Consider the following 21776-nt stretch of genomic DNA (forward strand, 5'->3'; position numbering starts at 1 on the left):
ACATTACCTGTCTCTCTGAACATGGATGTAATATTGAGCCATAGTCATGCCTGCAGGCAGAAAGTGCATTTTGTTAGGCATGAGTTCAGAGTTTTCGGACTTCTTGCACCTCCGTCTGAGTCAGTCGCACTTGCAAATCTTGAGCTGTGAATCCCTCTCCTTTTTTTTAGTTGAAAAAGCTAATTTTTATTGTACATAAGGAAAGCAAAAAACAGACGATAACATTGAAACATATATACTGTGTCGCAGCACAGCCGAAACACAGCGCACATGCCAACAGTAGAGTACATATTACAACATACAGCATAACATTACACTATAGGCTATACTATGCACTATGCATTCTAATGGTAACAATACAAAACAGTATACAAGACTATGGGTGTGGAGGGTAGTGGGTGAAGGAGGGGGAATCACATGCCCGAAGCTTTATTGATCAGACAGACACATGTAAGGGGAGGGTAATAAATAGAAAGACATCAACAAAACAGACATTGTGAAGTATAAAACAGTCCAAACAAGGGTAAAGGACCAGAAGAAGGGGGGTTTAGTTCTCTTCTTTCTCAGGGCTATGCCGAATGCAGTGTGAACCAGCCTGAGGCAGTCCTGAACGGACATTCTTTCCCTCCGCAGTATGAGACGATTTCTGGCAAACCACAAAGTGTCCTTAACACAGTTTATAAGGTGTCAGGCTTCCTGGGTCACCCCATACGTGCGGGTGCCAGGGAATAGTCCATACAGTACTGAAAGACAGTTCCTGGCATACCCTTTTACACCGCCCTCTACCCATGTATTAGCTGTGTTTTACCCAGGTCAGGACCTGGGTAGAAGTCCCGTGTAAAGGGACACAGCGTGACCCATTTACACTGCCGCTGACCCGCCGATGACCCGGGTTTTTGTGGCGGTGTAAAAGGGGTATAAGTGTACAGATCAGAGAATCGGTCACACACAGTATTACAGGTGTCATGTATCCCATTACTATGCACAGTCTCCTGTCTTTAAATTCAGTCTCTAGGGCATCCAACAACAACTCTGCATAGGCGCAGTCCCAGAAGAGGTGCATAGATGTTTCCTCGTGCACGAAGCACCAGGGACAATGTCTATACCTACACAAGTTTCAAATGACCAGTGAGGCAAACCCCTCTGTCCTTCTGTCTATTTGTAAGCCTTTTGGAGGCCACATACTCCCAGACAAACTTGACAGTTGCTGAAGGGAGCCCTGAAATCGGTTCCATGACTTTGGCTCTGATGAGCTTGTGGACAGTTTTTGGCTTCCACAAGTCTGGTTTCAATCCCTCCAGTTGGTGTTCCCTCACAAACTTGGACACGTCCAGGTAGAACCATGGAGTAGTCTAGTTTTAAGGGATGGAGCTGTCACATTTAAGGGTCCTCCACATTGGTAGGAGGAAGAAGCGGGACATGGAGTTCCCCGCAGAGCCCCTTTTTGCACTCGAGTGAGATGAGGCTGGGTCTTCACTGTGAATCCCTTCCCTTGTTGTTGTACCTGGATGCGATTGGGCTGGAGTGCATCTGTAGGCGGAGCTTCAGGTGGAGTGTGCAAATTGCTGAAATTCATGGCTATTTGGCCATGCTTGTTCAGCAACAGCTGGTGTGCATTCTGCGTCCCACTTTGTACCTATGCTAAGATTAGAGCTGATGTGTGCTGGACCCCTTCAGGTGACCTTATCAGCACCATGTTTGTATTTAACTTAAGACTACATTCAATTACTGTGGTTCTTCCGGAACATTCTGGTCTGTACCTCAGCACTATAATAGACCAGACTGTGCAAGAAGCATCCCAGCAGATAGTGATACTGTAGTTTGCAGGGTGGTAGAATGAACACACATAATCCCCTCAATAGCTGTATAGTATGAATCAATGATAACCCAGCTTGACAAATCATTGCAAATTTAATTTGACTTACAATAAGTAATTAGGCAATCAGAGCAGTTTTGAAGAAGCAGCGTCTCTCGGTTTTGGCCAAATAGATTGCGCTGGCCAATTAGCACATGGTCTATTTTATTTCTCTGCCTTTATTTTTCAATAAAGAGGCATCATTATAATATGCCCTGTGTCCCAGACGTGGACGCTGTGTCTGTGTACATGGGGAAAGCAGACAGTGACCCCGTATTATCCTGTTATTCTGTCACTAGGCTGGTGAGATAACGTCTGTAGAAGAGTAGGTCGGCTGCTGACCCATGACCATTACCGCTCCATCATTCCTCCCGAACCAGAGTCTTGTGTTATAATTGGGATCAGTGTCTGCAGTGTTGCTGCAATGTCATCCGTTTTATAGGCTAATTGCAGCGAGAGGCTGGCAGCCGCCGTAGGCTCTCCATATAGTTGGTCTGAATATGACGGCAGATTATGCTCTTATGAATGAGATCAGACTGTTGGGGATGTTATGTTAGTGCTGCAAGCGGCGCTCTAGTACATTCGATGGTGTCGCTCCATCATAGGGCCTTATTCTAGTTCACGCTTTCTGACAAAATCCTTCTTCGATGGACAAAACCATGTGCACTGCAGGTGGGTCAGATGTCACTTGTGCAGAGAGAGAATTAGATTTGGGTGGGGTTTTACTTCAAAGTGAGATCTAAATTGCAGTGTAAAAATAAAGCAGACAGTATTTACTCTGCACAGAAACAAAATAACTCGCCCAAATCTAATTCTCTCATTACATTTTACATCTGCCCCCCCTGCAGTGCACATCGGTTTGTCCATCTAAGAAGGATTTTGTCAGAAAGAGTGAACTAGAATAAGGTCCATAATGAGCAGGGTCTCATAAAGCGGCCTCATGAAATCGCATTGTCCAGCTGTGACCATACAGGCTGGCAGGACATGCCGGTGCTTGTAGTCCCACAGTAGAATGTTTTCGACCCTACATCTGCCAAACATACAGACACAGGCTCCCAGGTTTGTGTGATTATTTTATGTGGAGCAGAACAGAGTTCAGAGGAGTGTTCCAAAGCCTCTCTGCTCACTGCAGTATGCACCGTGTGACTATGGGGATAATACAGAGGTGGACCTTTTTTTTTTTTTTTTTCTGGAGGGGCAATTTACAGATAAAGCGTGGTGCCTGGTTTGACTGAACTGCAAGGTCCTGTGCAACTCTGTTGGCTCTGGGCATTTTTTTAAAATCTTTTTATCAAAAATGCTTGAGCTGGTTACACATCAAGTGATTTTTCTAAACCATATACAGGATATCCATATCATTAACAATATTTTGATGCATATCGTTTAGTGTGTACTCACCACATCGTTAGCGATGTGCGGTCCAGCAGTTGGTTACCGTCCCCCTCTGTTGTCTGTACATACAGTAAAATCCGGACAACTATACTCCTGGATTTGGCCGGTGAACGATATCTATATTGTTTGTTCAGCAGTTCCAGGCAATTTAAGGAGAAATGGTTAACATTATCGTTCATGGTCGATACTGAGTCTGTATATGGAGCAGAACAGAACTTGTATTGGGAAAAAACTGCAGCTGCTACATTGTATCACTTATACCCTTTTTATACTAAACCGCTGGGTCGCACCTGGGTTTTTGGACCCAGCTTCAAGCCGGGTGCGACCCTGCTTTTGGTCCCTTTTACACAAATTCTTGGTGGAACGTCACCCTGATTTTAATACCCTTTCCCCTTTGTCAATGGGCACATGCCATAATTCATTCAAGCCCAGTAAGACTGTTGTAGGTACTTGGATCATCTCACAGAAGCTGGGAAGGTGAATACAGCTGTGTGTGTGTGTCTCTGTCTCCTGTGTGTGTGTGTGTGTCTCTGTCTCCTGTGTGTGTGTGTGTGTGTCTCTGTCTCCTGTGTGTGTGTCTCTGTCTCCTGCGTGTGTGTGTCTCTGTCTCCTGCGTGTGTGTGTCTCTGTCTCCTGCGTGTGTGTGTCTCTGTCTCCTGCGTGTGTGTGTCTTTGTCTCACGTGTGTGTGTGTTTAATTGCATGAAACATTAATTTTCCTCCCCCCCCCCCCCCCATCCTGGGCGATGAAAGCAGATGTTCTGTGACTTCCCTGAAGATGCACAAGGGGAGATAAATGTGCTCAGGAGACTTGATAGCAGCTGACAGATTATTCCTGGCTGTAACCTATGTCAGAGGAACGTCACATTTATGTACTGGAAAGCCGGCTGAATCCTTCCGTCTAGCACCGCCGTTCTTTTCCCTGACAGCCTGCATCATATTCTAGATTTTCTGTCCCCTCTGTTGCTGCAGCTGCTGGAACAGATAGAACAAGATGGAAATAGAGAGAGATCCTATGTATATATGTCTTGTGTCTGTGAGTCTCCGAAACACTGCCATCTGTGGGCAGAGAGTGAAACTACATCTCTTTGTCACACAGAAGGTAGCAGACTAGCTTTCGAAGCTTTTGCTTTGAGCCGGCTTACTAGTACAGTAGAGAGTAGGTGTGGCTAATAAATAACGAGACTGATGCTATCATTTTACATTTAATAATATTAAGTAAATTTTAACTCCGTTCTCCTTCTTTGTCCATCCCTTCTGCTTTCAAAGACCGCTGCATTCTTATTGCCCATTGGCCAATGCAGCGCTCTGGCTCATTATCTGTTGGCTGTCTCCAGTGCCGTCTTTTTCTTCTTTATCTCAGTTACTGATGCAAAACAGGTTCTCTTGAGATTAGGCTGCAGGGGAAAGAAAGGTAACGCAGCGCTAGGTCTTGCGAGTATGGATTGTATTCTAGCACTGCAATCTTTTTCTCGGCCAAATACTGCTTCTCAGAGCAACCTGTGTGGCCGGGTGCATTGTCCTGATGGAGGATGGAACCATTTTTCTTCATCTTTCTTCTTATTCATGGTTGCTGGGCTTTCTTCGGGTTGCACCCACTCTGTGGAATGCCTTCTCACACACAAAGACATTCTCCAAACCTGCGTTCCCTGAGAACTCCCCTCTTCAGGCAGCCTATCACATTCCAGAACCGCCAACATGACCTTCATGTACCTTTCCTGTCCTATCCCATCCTCACATATCCTCACCTATTATCTCTCACTTTCCCATCCTCATGACCCCTGGCCAACATAGCTGGGTCACCGTATCATCCAGCCAACAAGACCCTCTGCTATCTGGTGACCATCATGCAATATATATCACCTTTTCTTGTGTATCAATGCCTATTTCCCTATAGAGCGTAAGATTGCGAGCAAGGCCCTCCTACCTCTGTCTGTCTGTCACTACCCAATTTTGATTTATCACTGTTTTTCATTTGTTTAGCGCAATGGAATTTGCTCTGCTATATAAGAAACTGTTAATAAATGAATTTTGGCGTCTTTATTCTAAATTTCCCCAGCATAGTTTATAGATCTTTTGTAGTGATGTTGATTTGCTGTTGGTATCCAGGGCCTGATTCACACCTGTTACCAAGGCTGCCATTTTTGCAGATGGACAAAACCATGCTGCACTGCAGGTGGGGTTGATGTAACAGGTGGAGAGAGAGTTAGATTTAGATGTGTTTTATTTTTTTCTTTCTGTGCAGGGTAAAAATACTGGATGCTTTATATTACACTGCATATTTAGATTTCAGTTTAAACACCCCTCACCCAAATCTAACTCTCTGCACCTGTTATATCTGCCCCACCTGCAGTAAAGCATGGTTTTGTCCATCTGCAAAAATGGCTGAAATGGTGTAAGATGTACCTTCGCGCTTTCAATATATTTGTCTATTCAAAAGCCTGATGAGTACTGCCTTGTTTACCTTTGTTGTCTAAACAGTGGATGGAGAATTGGTTGTTTATATGCTGTATTAGGAGGGCACCATGGCGATGCATTGAATTATCCAGTTATATTTAAGTTCTATGAACTAGGTAGTTGCTTGCCCCACTTGCAATTTGCACAAAAGAAGAGCATCACCCATTGATTCAAGTGTCAGCCATGAAGAAGGAGTCGGGCACCAGTCCACAACTGATGAAAACATTGAGCATGCCTGTGAACTGATTCTGTTGGATAGATGCGTGACAGTGGATTATATTGCAAACTAGCCACGGCTCTGTCTATTCAATAATCTGCATCATACTCCATAAACTGAAACTATTTGTACTTTTAGTGGAAGTCATTAAGGTACTTATATGTTAGTTGGGAGCCCACTAAGCTATTTGCTTAGTTTTCCACCTCCCCTTGCTGCGCTTGCCACACTATATAAACTCAACTCCATGCCGACATGGATAGTGGGGGTATGAGCGTACTAACTATAGTAGGTGCCCAACTAACATATAAGTACCGTCCTTAATCTTTAATTGGGCAGGTTGGGATCATTGGGCTGACCTAATGATGGTTGACAGTCATTAGGTCGACACCGTTGGTCGGCAGTCATTAGGTCGACAGGTGTCTAGGTCGAAATGGCTCACGGCCAACCTATGCGTTAGATCGACATGGGTTAGGTCGACAGTCAAAAAGTCACAGTCGACATTGACACTGTATTAAGTGCACCGCGTCCCCTCACATGGCTCTCTGCGCTCGCCATGCTTTGTCTCATCTTGACCTAGACACCTGTTGACCTTTAGCCATGTCGACCTAGACACCTGTGCACCTTGCAGTATGTGGACCCACCAGTGTCGACCTTATGACTGTCGAACATCATTACGTCGACCAACCGACCATATCCCAATTGGGCTTTACCAGTATTTGCAAGAATGAAGCCTAATGCTGTAGTAATATCCTGCGACAAAAAGGTGGCTTGTGGATTGGTCAGGCTGATGTGCGGTGACAGAACTGGTTCTCAGTGAGTGGCCGTGGCATTAGTGGGCCTTCAGTCTAACCCTGTATCCCGCTTGGATCGCAGCCATGTATTACCTGTGAGCTGAATGTCGGTGGCCATGTTTAGAACGTTGCTATTTTAGCGACTTTGCGTTTGTCTTCCTGTACAGACCTGTCTGTGTGCGTCGTAGCTGCCTGGATTCATTTACTTGGTTTTTTTTATTTCACATTTGGGAGCCAGGTTTCCATTATAAATGCAGAATTTCCTGAGGGTGTCAGGATTCCCGGGGTGTCTGCAGCGAGATCCCAGCAGGCCACGCGCCCAACTCCCATCCCCTGCAATTTTCTATGCATGGATCATTTCCAACGTCGCTTCTCTAGATCTGGGTTTGCGCATACAATTACTGGGCTTTCCTTGTCGGAACATGAATTCCCATGTAGTACAGGCCAACAAATCTATCCCCGGCCTATACATCTCTTCATTGCTGTGCAGAGATAATATTATATAATAGATGAACCAGAGTCTTAGCTTCAGGTTTCCTACAGCTGTCGGGACCGGTTCGTTCCGGAGTTTCTAAATGATCTTAGGAATATATACATACAGATGGAAGATGGAAGACTTCTAGGTGTAATATTAAATATTTCAGGCGATATGTTTCAAACCCCAGAGAGAATAATGTGGAGACGTAGCCCTTGGCAACCTATCCACTGCTGTTAAATATAAAGGTCAGTTAGAAGTTCATTGGTTGCTATGGGCAACGTCTCTTCTTTAACGCTCTTGCTGATTAGCACACCCTCACCCCGGTATTGCAAATACAATGCCTTTGTGCCAAAGCAGAGCATAAACCAGCTGGTCTGTGCGCCGTTGTGGGAGTCATCTGTCCGGTTATCCGGGGTAAGCCAAGCTGCAGAGAGGTTCATAGTGTTGCTTGGACCCATATTTCTGGAAAGTGTCCTTCCTTAACTCTTGGCCCAAAAACAATACAAACAAACACAACTACTTAGAACTAAAGCGCATGTTTATAGCACACACAGGCTAATTTACAAATGTGCAAATTTGCTTTGGTGACCTCATCAGACAATTTAAGAAGTGCACAGGTTTGCGAGCCAAGATGGAAACCCGTAATGGAGTGCAAACTTTGCTCGTTCTGATGAAGACACTTTGAGCTTAGGCGAGTGTTGCCTGTGAGGTATAGGATACAAACATCAGGCTTTCTACTTCTGCAACCTCCATGTTGTAGAATTGAGATCACTTTGAGGGAAAGAGGGTTTTCATAGAAGTAAACGTCTGAGTTGCTGATTTTGGTCAGGGTGCGCAGAATGTCCCTTTTCCACGCCCTCTGTTGGAGCATACCAGGCTGTGTCTTGTCCTTTTGTTTGGATGCAGTTTTGAACCTTGAGGTTGTAGTTTTGTGGGGAAAACCACGTTTCTAGGCAAGGTTCCACCAATGGAAACCAAAGTTATGTTTATATCTTTCTTATACATAAAAAATAATAAAGACCCAGTGATTGTTCTTAAACATAATTAGAGTTTAAATGACTGGAACAGTTCTTACCCTGATCCTAAAACTGTATTTTTAATGATGGTACAGGTTGGGTCTCCCTTATCCGTGTATTCAGAAAACTGAAATATTCCGAAAACGGTGGTTTTTCAGAATATTTTTGTTTGTTTTCCCCCCAGCCCCATTTTTTTAATACTTACCTCATCCCACGGTGTCCACGGCAGCCTCCGGAATCCTCTTCAATGGCATCTCCGGTCCCAGCGGTGCATTGCGTGAATGCCCGTGATGTCACTGGGGCACTCGTGCAATGCACCCCTGGGACCGGAGATGCTGCTGAAGAGGATCCTTGAGGCCGCCGTGGATGCTGGGGGACCATCGGGGCACCACCGGGGGACCAGGTAGGTATGAAAAAAAATCCCTAATCCAAAAGGCTCGTAGTTCGGATAAGGGATACTGTATAATGTTTTAAGCATGGATTTTCTTGGAAAGGCATTTTCTGCTCTTCTGGGGTGGTTCCAGGGACCAGGAAGGGCGTGGCTACCTTTATAAATTGCCTAGGTGTCCCATAGACTGAATCATGCCAATAAAAAGCCTAATTGGTCCAGATTTGTTTGTAATTAGTTTTTTGCCTTTTAATAAATGTGAGTGATAAGAGATAAAGCACCATCATCAGCCTACAGTATGGCAGCCCCCACTCAGAGTCGGTGTCGGTCCTCTTTTAGTAAAGGCTATCTACAGTAGTAGCACTTTCACAGGGTAACGTTGGTGCTGATCTTCCAGGTCCTGATCAGCGATTCCAGCTTGCCCTGTTTTATACCAGTGCGAGCCAACCTACAGATTCTTCATTATGCAAAATGTCCCATATTCTTCTGCAAAAGTAATTCAGTGATGTCGGAAACGTCTTCAACTACAGCCTTAAGTTTATAGTCTCCCTTGCATCGACAGGACCGTCTGCATTTAGATATGGACAGTTGTGAATAATACCTCCTATAGATAAGGCCATATTACCAGCGATGAATATTTTAAGCCCTCAAAATGGTTCATTAAATGCTATATGCTTAAAACCGGCGGAGATAAATCTACATGGCGTCCCACACCGAGGTTTTAAGAGTAAAATCATTTGCATAAAACTCTACGCAGTTTTTATTATTATGCAAATGCCGACTGCTTCCTCATACCCACCCTAATAAATTAGTCTGTTCCTGTTAGACCCACGATTACATATTCATAGGCTCTCGCATTAACTACCGCTTACCCCACCAACTTTGCAGACGAGGAAGGGTTAAATAAACTGCGGGCTCTCTTCCATTGTCTGCCTGCTTGCAAACACGGACTTCATTTGAATAAGCTTTTCAGGAACGATTAATTAATTCTCTTCCACTGCGTCTGAATTTTCTTTTGATTTGGAACTCTGATTAAAATCACAATAGACGCTTGATCCTTTTGGGTGAGAATAACGTAGAATGAGTCATTTATATGCCATTTCATGCCATCCTGTGTTTTTGGCTTTTCCATCTACAATGCAGTCTTTTTAATGCTCATGCCAGTCCGCTCCATCTGCCCGCACACTGTTGTATCTGTCATGTCCTAACAGCGGGGGGCTATTTGAAAAGGGGTATGGGTCATTGAGTCCACCCAATTTAGGTAGACATGCTTTTGGTTCGTCCACTGAAGGTTGACAGGGATTAGAAGAACACCTGAAATAGGTGGGCATTACTAAGGTCGACAGGGTTGGAAGGTCGAGACAAGCGTTATGTTGATAGTCAAAAGGTCGGCATTTGTTTTTCATGGTTTTTGTCCAAAATGTCGACATGGATACAGTCTTAGTATACCAGTGTCCCCTTGCTGGCTCGCAATGTTCCGGCACGGTAGCTCGCTGTGCTTGGCACACTATATTTTATTCTCCCACCACACTGAACTGGATGGTAGGGCATGATATGCTAAAATAAACTCGTAACAACCTTTTGGCTCTCGATCTTGCCATTGTCAACCTTCCAACCCTGTTGACCTTAGCCACGTCGACCTATTTCAACTGTCTACCTAAGCCCTCTTGACTGTATCCCATTTGAAATTGACACCAGAAAGTATTTTCAGCATTTTACTGGCTGCTCAATTGCGGCCTATGAGGAAAGTTTGGGAAACTTAGGGGGAGATGCGTCAAACTAGCAGCAGAAGACTGTTAAATGCGTCTCCTGTGTCGCCCGTCGTGGAGGTGAAGCTGCACCAGTTATCTTGGGAATTTAGAGTGTGATTCCAGCCAACCCTGTAAAGCCAATTACAGGTTAAAATCCCAGGATTTCGGGCAATTTTTACCGGCATGACAATCCCAAGATTTGGAATTTCTGGATGAAAACTCACATGCGCATTTGACCCGCTCCTGACAGGCATTGCTGACTACCTGCAGCTCCTGGGTCAGTAGCTGCCTGGCATCCAGGTAGAGTGGCTTCGCAGGTTGATGTTAGAGGGCACAGGATTTAAAACCATGCCCAGTGATTAGCTTCTCTACAGCCAACCGGCACATACACGCATGCTAGTTTCTGGTACCCGGCAGTACCAATATGCATGTAGACTTAAAGGAATACGTCTGGAAATGGGCACCCAACGGTTTCTAGCATGCAGTTGTGTTGACATACCTTGAGTGAGGCTACCCCATTCCAGCCAGCTAGGCTTCATCAGTTGCAGGTGGAGGTACGAGCAAAATGCGTTAGAACTGCATTTCTTGTTCTCCTGTCAGCTTGGTTTTCGGCAATATGAGTGCAAAAACATGGCAACTATGTTCTGCTAACAGGCATACTGTATACGTTTAACTCTGTATCTACCCTGATATGTAAACATTAAATCTTTCATCCATGCGTTTCACCCTTCGAATCATCCTCCCATTGCCTGCAAAGATGATGTTAACAGTCTTCTATATGCTAGTCTCATGTGCCTGATTCATATAGGCAACAACGGATAATCCTTAATCTTAGTTAAGGAATATTAGGCGGTACAGGATTTTGTGTCCCAACGCATTTTGCCCTTTCTGTCAGTAAAGCTTCCCCCCTTTAAACTTCACTTAATACTCCGATCTCAGGAAAGTAAGAAAGTGAACACGATTCTCCTCTGTATACGGGGAAGTCCGTTCTAAAAGGACTTCCCCATACATATAATGTTTGATGCACTGTGTTATATATTGAGAATACTTTGAGCCATTGCTTAGTGTCCAAGCTTTTTACTTACAGGGGCACAAAGATCTGGGGGATTAACGTTTCCGCAGTGAAAATGGATTGTAATGTAACTAATCCCTCAAATCCTGATAGACATTTTTTCTTCTTCTAGCAGGATTAGCCCATGATCAGTAATGACAAAGCCAGGCTTTCCAAGTGTCACGTTCGGCTGTCATGGTAATGAGATATTCATGGGTGCTCATATCAGTCAGATAATTAGCAGCATAATTACTTTTAAAGTCTCCAGACCCTGGCTGCTCCGGGTAGACCGGACTTATGGTGCTCTGTATAAACAGACCGTGTGCATCCAGTTGACGCGTGCTGCGCCATATTAATCATCTCCGCTCTTTGTATTCCGCCTAGATTGCCCAGACCAGTAAAAACGTCCAGCGCACACTGTATATTAGGTGCTAATCGCCTTTCAGGCCGATGCTCCCTGTAAAATAGTTATTGTCTGTGGGAGAATTACTGATCGGAGAGCCATTGATCAGACCTGGAGGAAGTGGCCAGCTGTCCGCATTAACCCACTAGATGATTGTAGTGTCCTTGGGTAACATTATAGCAATGTGTGTGTGTGTGTGTATGTATGTATGTGTATATATATATATATATATATATATACAGTATGTGTGTGTGTGTATATATATATATATATATATATATATATATATATATATGATACTATTACTGATTTTAAAATGTAATTAATGTTACATTTTCCCCGAACATGCCCTGTCTCTGGTCTACCCGTCTCCCCCCTCCGTTATAGTGACATAGCTATGTTACTGGTAATTTTATCACAATATGAACCATATGAATGTGCCGGCTGTGGCACACAATGTTGACATGCTGAATGTCAACATGCTTCTAATGTTGGCAATTGGTATGTCTACATAACATTTTTTTCTACTGTGATAGCCTTAAACCTAAATCTATGATGTTGGCATTGGCTTTTGGATCTACAGTGGGACATACCGTGCATGTCAACATTACATCCATATCAAGATCTGTGTCGACATTCTGACTTACTCTCTCTATCAAGTCCCTGGTCATGTGTATACAGGTGGACTTAGGGGTTGATCTGACGGCAGCGAATTTGCAGGGCGGCTGATTATTGATACACTGCACATGCGTACGGCCCGTAACACACATGCCTGAGGTATTCCTGCGATTAAATCCTGCTACCATTTCTATATGCACGCTGTTCGCAAGGTGATAGGACGTGGGCATGCAGGGGTGGAGACCAACCGGTTTTCTGAGAGTTGCAAAAAAATGCTGGCAGTGTGAGGGAAAATGCAGGCGCGCCAGAGCCTGTGTGACATCAGTAGGAGGCCGGACATGCCTGTGTTCTTCGCAGTTGCCAAGTAAGTCTCTGGCTATGCGGCACCTGCGATGTCTGGTGCCCAGTGTAGAAATCACGCAATGGTGAGTCAGTTACGATTGGTTTTGGACATATTTGCTCAGCTGCGAATGGATGAGTAGCCATACACATCCATCCACACAGTGAGCACATTCATTTGCAAGGCAGGATTTCACTCTAGCGGGGCGGCATCTTAACTGAACGCTGCAAATTCATCTCCAGTGAGAAAAGGTCTGAATTACCCTCTTTGACCGTTTCCTAACTGTGTGTGAATAACTCGAGATGAACGTTGAATGCACTGATCAGATAACGCGTGGCTGCCCTTCTACAGCAGTTGTGAGGAACGTTTTTGCCCTCCAGCTGTTGTTGAACTACACATCCCAGCTAAAACTGTTGCAGGGCATGCTGGGAATGCATAGTTCAACAAGAGCGGGAGGGCTGAAGGTTCCCCATCCCTTCTCTACTGTTACACCAAGGATAGTTTTGGTGTTAGTCCTGGGCTGGTAGTCTGGGAGGCTACTTCCACCAACAGATGGATGAGGGTCACTACTGTCCCAGATTCGGTCATTATTGAACATGAGTGTAGGCAAGCATTTATTTTGTACAGCTGAATTAAGAACCTTTTCTGTACCCACCTCCCCCAAGTATTGTTTCTGTATGATGCTGCATCATTGATTGGGCCATCTGCAAACACAGCATCCTAAGTTTTCCTCCCTGACTGACAGCAGTAGCGCATTAACCCACCCATATGGGATCAACTGATTTGAAATCTCGATAAAGACCTCTTCAAACAACTCATAGATCTGCCACGTATGGATGGGCAAATGCTGTACCCACGTTCCTGCCCAGTGAGAGCCGGGGAGTCATTTTTTCATACCTCCTGAGAATCTTCCTTCGTTGTCATCCTGTTGGAAGGCATCATTTGCCCGATGTATTTTTAGACTCTCTGCGTTCCTTTAGTAAGCGGGAGGTGAAAGGTGTCTGTGAACACAATCTAATTGGCATCTGGAGCCAAGGAGGCAGATGTCAGGGTTGTGAATCCAGGTCCAAAGCAGTCGATTGTGTAAGCTGCAATTAAGGCACGAGGCTATGTGTGGCAGCGTTCCTCTAAACCTCATTATGGGTTGTGAGATTTTATTTTTTTCTGCTGTGTTTAATTAGATGCCAGTGAAATAGTTTCTGTGTGTTTTTTTTTTTTTACGTTGTCAAAAGCAGCATATCGTCATTCGCACATGCCTAGAATGTGGAGATAGCATAGGAAGTTTGTAGAGGGTTTTCGGATGTGTTACGTACCCCCCTCTTGGGGCCTTATTTTGGTTCATTCTTTCTGACAAAATCCTTCTTAGATGGGCAAAACCATGTGCACTGCAGGTGGGGCAGGTGTTACTTGTGCAGAGAGAATTAGATTTGGGTGGGGTTTTACTTCAAAGTGAGATCTATATTGCAGTGTAAAAATAAAGCAGCCAGTATTTTCCCTGCACAGAAACAAAATTACTCACCCAAATCTAATTCTCTTTGCACATGTTACATCTGCCCCCCTGCAGTGCACATGGTTTTGTCCATCTAAGAAGGATTTTGTCAGAAAGAATGAACCAAAATAAGGCCCCTGGAACTGTTGTCTCTCTCATCTACGTTGTTTCCAGGACTGACAGAAGCCCTCACATCTGTTATGCTGACGTCCTTGCCCGTGACGTTCGAGTGCGCCACTTGGGGTTCCGGTCGGAAATGTTTCTATAGTTGCCACTTGGTTCCTGATTCCATACCTTCTCTATCACATACATTCCCCCAAGCCCTTGCACGCTGCATTAAACAGATTACCCAGCTAAGGCGTGGATTGGGAAGCAGAGCATCCGCTTTCCCGGCACACTCCGTAAATGAGATTCCCCTCCCTCGGGGTGCGTACAAACTGTCAGTAATTGCATCTCCCCCAAAATACAGCTGGTTAAATTAGTGTCCTTGGTGAATATTCCACATCATGGACTAATTCTATAATTTCTCAGATCAGTAAAGGCCTTGCTCAGCTTTCCTCTATCTGCGGATGTGATTAGAGCATAACTAGAACCCCAGTGCCTCAATCCTAGCCTATTATTGGGGGCATTTGGCACTGGTGCATGCATTGCACCTTTTACATGAATTCTCCGGAGTATGCCCAGCACAGTGTGCCCAAGCAGAATGGTTTCATTTTTTTCCACCGCATGTTGTGGTTTGGGGCACGTTCTTTGCACACGTACACTATTGGTCATGGTCCATGACTGTTTCGGAGCCAGAACACAGGACAGCCAATAACATCCAGTTTGTAGATCCGGGTAAATCCGAATCTGCACAACCCAACTTTAATTAGCATATTGGATACAGAGAAGGAAAAGTGGTAGGGACAGGTGGAGGGAGTAGGTAAGAGTTGGGCAGGGAAGGAGACAGGATAGGACTAGAAGGGAATAGTGGTAGGGAGTAGGTAAGGGTAGGGCAGGGAAGGAGACAGGATAGGACTGGAAGAGAATAGTGATAGAGAGTAGGTAAGGAGAATGAGTGGTAGGGAGAGGTGGGGGGCGTATGTAAGGGTAGGGCAGGAATGGAGATAGATAGGAGGGGGAGACAGACAGACAGGCAACATGAGGTGCTTGTCTGTTTCATTTGAAAGCTAAGCTTGCTATGGGAAATGCTGGCTACAATTGTTAATGTAGATGAAGAAATCCCTATCTGTAAGTAATGCTACAGTATCATTTGTACGTTGCTAGGAGTGACTGTCAGCCCTTGTTGCCGATCTCAGAGTTAATACTAATCTCGTGCTCAGAGGGAGGAGGTAGCGACGTAGCCGCCACAGTTCTACAATGAGTGCTGTTATTGTTACCAGTCCTATCGCTGTGGATGACTAGAATCACAGGGAGGGGCAGTTGCAGCATCTTAAATAAAAAACAATTGGGATCTGCGAGGTGGCGGGAGCCTCTCAGGCCTGAGACAGAGGGGGAAATTTACTAAAGGAAATTTGTAAAAAAATAGGGGTATTTGTATCCAGAAATATACTTATTTTTGACGTTTACTATCCCGAAAACACGGCAATTCGTATTCGTATTGATAGCACATCAATACGAATACGAATTGCTGTATTTTCGGTATAGTAAATGTCAAAAATAAGTGTATTTCTGGATACAAATACACCTATTTTCTTACAAATTTCCTTTAGTAAATTTCCCCCAGAATGTCAGACAGCAGGATAATAGAGTTTGAAGTACATAAGAGGATCTGGGACTCATCCTAGTGCCTGTGGCTGAGCCACAGCAAGAGATCATCATTCCATAACCAAGGGGCCCATTGGGAGCAGCGGAGAGGCAATGTCTATGCAGAGGGTTAAAGTACAAATGACGATCACACACACAACACACACATCCAGATTGTCTGTTCTCAGGCTGAGTGTCCGGACCGTGGGTGTGGCTCATGGTATCTGCTTAGGAAGTCAATAGATCAACACCAAAAGTGCGATGTGCACTAGGTTGATGCAAAGCAAATGGTCAACATGGCAATGGTTGACACATGAAAAGGTCGACATGAGTTTTTTAGGATTTTGTTTCAGGATTTTTTTTTACTTTTGCATACTTTAAAATCCATGTGGACTCTGACTGGGAACGGGAAAGCGTGGCAAGGGCCCACGTGCTCAGGTGTCGATATCGATAAAAGATAACTAAGCGTAAAAAACACATGTTCCATGTTGACATTTAGCTAATGTTGACCTTGTGCATGTCGATCTGTTGGCGTTGACCCTTTTAATCCAGAACGGTAGATCATAGGTCCAAAATGTCTACTGTAGGTCGACCCCAAAGAATCAGTATGTACAAAGATGACACAAGCAACAGGTCAACACTGAATTAGTCGACACGAGAAAAGGTCAACCTGAGGGGGTATTTTTGGTGTCCATTTTTAAAGTCTGAAAATTCATAAACGCATGTTGACCATTACCGTGTAGACTTATTGTCCATGTTGACCAATACTGGTCGACTTATTGACTGCAAAGCTATGTCAACCCAAAGGCCCCTTGATGTACGCAGGTTCCTACCAGCCTGCACAACGATCATCTACCGTCCTATGCCCTCAGAGATGTCCTCATCCGATCGGGTGCGCGCGTCCTGCTTTTCCTGGGCCAATACGCAGTGACCTTATGACACTTTGCTAACACAGCGGTGTGAAAGCCTGACGTACAAACCATCAAATAAAGACTGTGTTTTAAAAATATATGTTTTCGGTACTTATGTTAGTTGGGCGCCCACTAAGCTATTTGCTTAGTTTTACGCGTCCGCTCCCGGGGCTCGCTACGCTCACCATGATTCAGGCTCGGTGGCTCGCTGAGCTCACCACACTATATAGAATCGACTCCACGCGGACATGGATAGTGGGGTTATGAGCGTACTAACTATAGTGGGCGCCCAACTAACATATAAGTACCATATTTTCTTCTTTAAATCTTTGGAAAATGTGTCTGTGAAATCTGCGTCCATAATGTAATCTCTGCTAATTTATGGAGTTTAGAAATGAGGACGAGGATGCCTTTTTTTGGTACCGTAAACCAAATTAACTGTGTTCCCCAGGGGCAGAATGGTGTTACACAGTAGCATAGATTTAATGTATTTTATTGTTCTTGTCAGGAAATTCTTCTGAACATGCAGCATTGACCATGCAGAATACTCTGCTCATTAACATTTTTGCTTCTGTGTTCTCTCCCCTTCTCCCCTTGACAGTCGCGTGTTTAAGACGGACATGGAGTTGGAGGTCCTGCGCTACACAAACAGGGTGTCCAGCGACGCGCACAAAGAGGTAAGCCGTCCTCCGCGCCAGGCCCTGTTTGCCAGCTGTACTCTGTCACATCCCAGTAATTGTATATTGATTATCGTGCTCCTTGTCTTCTACGCATAGTAATGGAAATGTCCCAGTATAACTCATTTCTATGATCAGCAACTGTTGGGGAAATGACTTACATTAACTCGTTGGCCGCCATGGTGACAGGGTCTATGCGCTGTCCAATCAGTCTCAGCTTCTTAATAAGCCTGTCTGCGTGCAACCAGCCTAGATTGGGTTACCGCCATCAGATTACTTTATTGGCTTGTAAATGACTTATTCGTAGCTGAGTCATGTCCTCTGTCGGTCTTCATTCGATACTTCTCCGCTATTTCTTTATATCAGTAGGACTTTTTTTTTCTTCCTTGGACAATATGGGCTTGGTTGAAATCTTGGAGAGAGATAAAGTACAAACCAACTCCTGCTATGTTTAGGCTGTGTTTTTAAAAACTGATACTTAGTAAAGCTGATAGGCTGGTACTTTACCTCTCTCCAATCTTTGAATCATCTCCTGGGAGGGTTATTATAGGTCATTGGGTCGACCAATGAAGGTAGACAGAGCTTAGATTGTCAGTGTTGGAAGGTTGACACAAGCATTAGGTCGACAATGGGAAGGTTGACAGTCAAAAGATCGACATGAGTTTTTCACGTTTTTGTCCCGAATGTCGACATGTACTCTGTCAAAGTGTACAGTACAGTAGGCAATTATGAGGGTTCCCACATAGGTGATATCCCCTTTACAGTATATCATCCGGCAGGTCGCACTCTGAGGCTTTTCTTATAGCAAGAGTACATACCCTCCAACATGACCCATTCCATTCGGTACAAAATGCTCTGTTCCAGGACTTCCCTCTTACTCATATGATTGCCATCACCTGTGTTGCCACACCTTTCTTATAAATGAACTACTGTAGTTCAACACAGGTGATGGCAATCATAAATTAAGGGTGAAGTCCAGGAACAGAGCATCTTGCACCTAATGGAGAGGGTCATGTTGGAGGGTATGGGAGTTTCATCCATTAATGTATTTTTATATATATATTGTTTAAATTAATAAGGTGCAAGGTCTATAAATATGTTTGGTAATATTGGTCATTCTCTGTACAATCTTTCATGGAAGGTTCATGATAACTTTCATGCTGTAGATATCTATAGAAGGCAACAAATGGGAAGTGGTCATCTATTAGAATGAACTTAGGTCTACAGTCATTAGGTCGACTGGCAGGAAGGTCGACCTGACTTAAGGTCGACATGTGCCAAGGTCGACATGACTTAAGGTCGAATTTGCATAAATGTTGACATGAGGAAGGTCGACATGGGGTCTTTCACTGTTTTTTGAGCCGACATGTGCCGACAGGCGGTATTTCATGCCCTACCATCCACTAGGGCGTGGAGGAGGTTATTAAAGCTGTGGCGAGCGAAGCGAGCCACCGTGCCCGAAGCATTGCGAGCGTCCGATTCTCATTGCCAACTGTGTCCATGTCGACTGTGTCGACATTCGGATCAAAAAACAGTGAAAAACCCATGTCGACCTTATGACCAGTCGACCTTCATCATGTCGACCTTTATGCAAATTCGACCTTAAGTCATGTCGACCTTGGCCCATGTCGACCTAGTGGGGTCGACCTAATGACTGTAAACCTAAGTTCATTCTGATAGATGTACCGATTCCCATCACTGTCTGACTAGCGACCTCATTGAGTTTTTTTCTCACCATCTGAGACCTTTCATTTACATACTGATTGGGTTCTGTCCGTACTACCAGCAGCATAATTATATCCACACTGTCTAGATAGACATCCTAGGTCTGCAGGTTCAGAAAGTCAACAGGTAAAAGCAGGCTTATGGTCTACATGACAATGTTAAAGCCCCACATATATATATATTTTTTACTTCATTTGCCATCCATGTGGACCACGATTGGGAATAGTAACCTATGCTGAAGGCAGCATGGCACCATGCCTAAAACGTGGTGAGCAGACGCACTACACTAATTGGAATTAGAGGTGATTAAACGCACAAAATATCACACAAAAACTTGTCAACCATTTCTGTGTCGATTTTTGTTTTGAATATCAAACTCTTGTTGACTTTTTCCACTGTGTACTTTTTTCATGTTGACCATATGGGGTTAACAGTCTGTCCGATGTAGACATTCTATGCCACACCCGAGAACTACAGTACCTGGAGAGGGTAATCCCATAATAACAATCGTCCACGCTGGACCTAGGGGAGATGGGTTGACATCGCATTGGTGTAATGGCTTTTCCGTATCAGGTAGCTGAGTTTACAATCACATCTGTATAGCAGAAGTTTCTGCACCAATCAGACATTAGCTATAATCTATTAATCTGCACTACAGAGATGAGTTGAAGAATCTCATTGGCTGCTGTGACCTTCAGCACTGTTTGCGTGCACACTAGATATAGTAAACACTATGCACAATAGTATGCGTATCCAGGGGCGTAACTAGACCTGTCTGGGCCCCATAGTGAAATTTCGAAAGAGGCCCCCCCAGCACTCTGCCAGAAAAGGGAGGGGGACTTGGGGTCAAAATAGTAGGTGAGGAGGGGTGATATAACACAGTAGAAGGCAAGACCAGGCAGGATGGAGACTGGTAAAGCTTACACAGAGGGTTTAGGGTACGTGGGAAGATGGTTAAGGATACGGGGGGGGGGTTAAGTATACCTACTGTTGTGATTCCATCCATTGGGATGCCAGTGTTGGTATTCTGACTACTGGCATCCCCACCGCCGGTCATTTTGCTTCCCTATGTTAAACTATGTGCAGGCAAATTTAGTAAGAGGAGTGTGAGTCACATGGGGGGGGGGGTCTTTGAGCAGGTAGGGTTGCTCTACTGGGAGGGGCAATCGCCAGTCTGGAATAGGGGTGACTCTCTAAGCGGAGGGCAGTTAGCTGATCAAGAAGGAAAAGGGTGGCAAGGTGGCAGATTGAGAGGGACCACCAGGCTGGAAAAGAAGGATGGTTGGTTAGATGGGGCACTGGGATGGGGATGGCTGGCTAGATCGGGGGGGGGGGGGGCAACAACAGCTGGCTAGATGGGGGGACACTGGGCTAGGGTCGGCTGGCTAGATGGGGGTGCACTGGGCTGGGGCCAGCTGGCTAAATGGGGGGACACTGGGCTGGGGACAGCTGGCTAGATGGGGGGACACTGGGCTGGGGACAGCTGGCTAGATGGGGGGCACTGGGCTGGGGACAACTGGCTAAATGGGGGGCACTGGGCTGGGGCAGCTGGCTAGATGGGGGGGCACTGGGCTAGGTATAGGAGGTGGCAGCACTGACCTGTTATTTGCTTGTCAGGGTCACGACTCGTGCACATTGCAGCCCCTCCGATTCGGCTGCTGCTGTTGAAAATTACATCGGCGCTGGGGAGTGGCAGAGAGGGAAGCCGCCAAGTTCTGCCCTTCCCCCTTGCTGGGTCTCATCATGACAGACGCCGGAGGAGAGAGCCACCCTGGTCCCCAGCTGGATCTCATCACAGCTGGGGCGGGACAGGGAGGGGAGAGCCACCAGGTCATGATACCCCACTGTGTGTCATCATGCCAGACATCCCCCCGCTGGTACTTAACACGATCTGTGGGGGTTTGAGTGGGGGCGGAGCCGCCAAACCCCTCCGCTGGGACTCGTCACAACACCATCACCGCTCCAGGTGGATTGGTTATGGTGTAATCTGCGCCAGGGACCGGAGCGGGAGCCTCCCATTCACATGCGCCAGCAGCAGGCGTTCACAGGCGGACACACTTTGACAGAGTGCAGGGGATCATCTGCTGGGCTCTCGGGCCCCCCCAACCTTCGGGCCCCATAGCAGCTGCATCCCCTGCACCCTCTATAGATACGCCACTGTGCGTATCGTCTAGTGTGTACGCACAATATCATTAACGATGCATGATGACGTAGGATATCGATAGCGAGAGCTATGCTGCGGATGATCGGTCAATGTCTGTACTGGAGAATAGGGTATGGATCATTGGATAGACAGCAACTAGGTCGACAAGCATTAGGTCGACACCACTGAAAGGTCATCATGACTGAAGTTTGACATGGGTTAGGTCGACAGGGTCATTAGGTTGACACAAGCATTAGGTCGACTTTTTTTTGTCCCGAACTTCGACAAAGTCGACATGGACACTGAAACGTAGCACCCTGTCCCCTCCC

At 45.4% G+C, this 21776-nt stretch overlaps 1 protein-coding gene across 2 annotated transcripts in view; it reads left to right on the top strand.

Moving 5' to 3' along the window:
• The window catches only part of PEPD (peptidase D), a 177179-nt gene that overhangs the window by 49401 nt on the left and 106002 nt on the right, over positions 1-21776 (top strand). For both annotated transcript variants that reach the window (XM_083165224.1, XM_083165225.1), the window contains one exon: positions 17504-17579. In XM_083165224.1, coding sequence (XP_083021350.1) covers positions 17504-17579 — 76 coding nt within the window. The remainder of the gene's footprint in view (positions 1-17503; positions 17580-21776) is intronic.

The sequence above is a fragment of the Crinia signifera genome, chromosome 11, assembly GCF_055691185.1.
Source record: "Crinia signifera chromosome 11, ASM5569118v1, whole genome shotgun sequence".
NCBI lineage: Eukaryota > Metazoa > Chordata > Amphibia > Anura > Myobatrachidae > Crinia > Crinia signifera.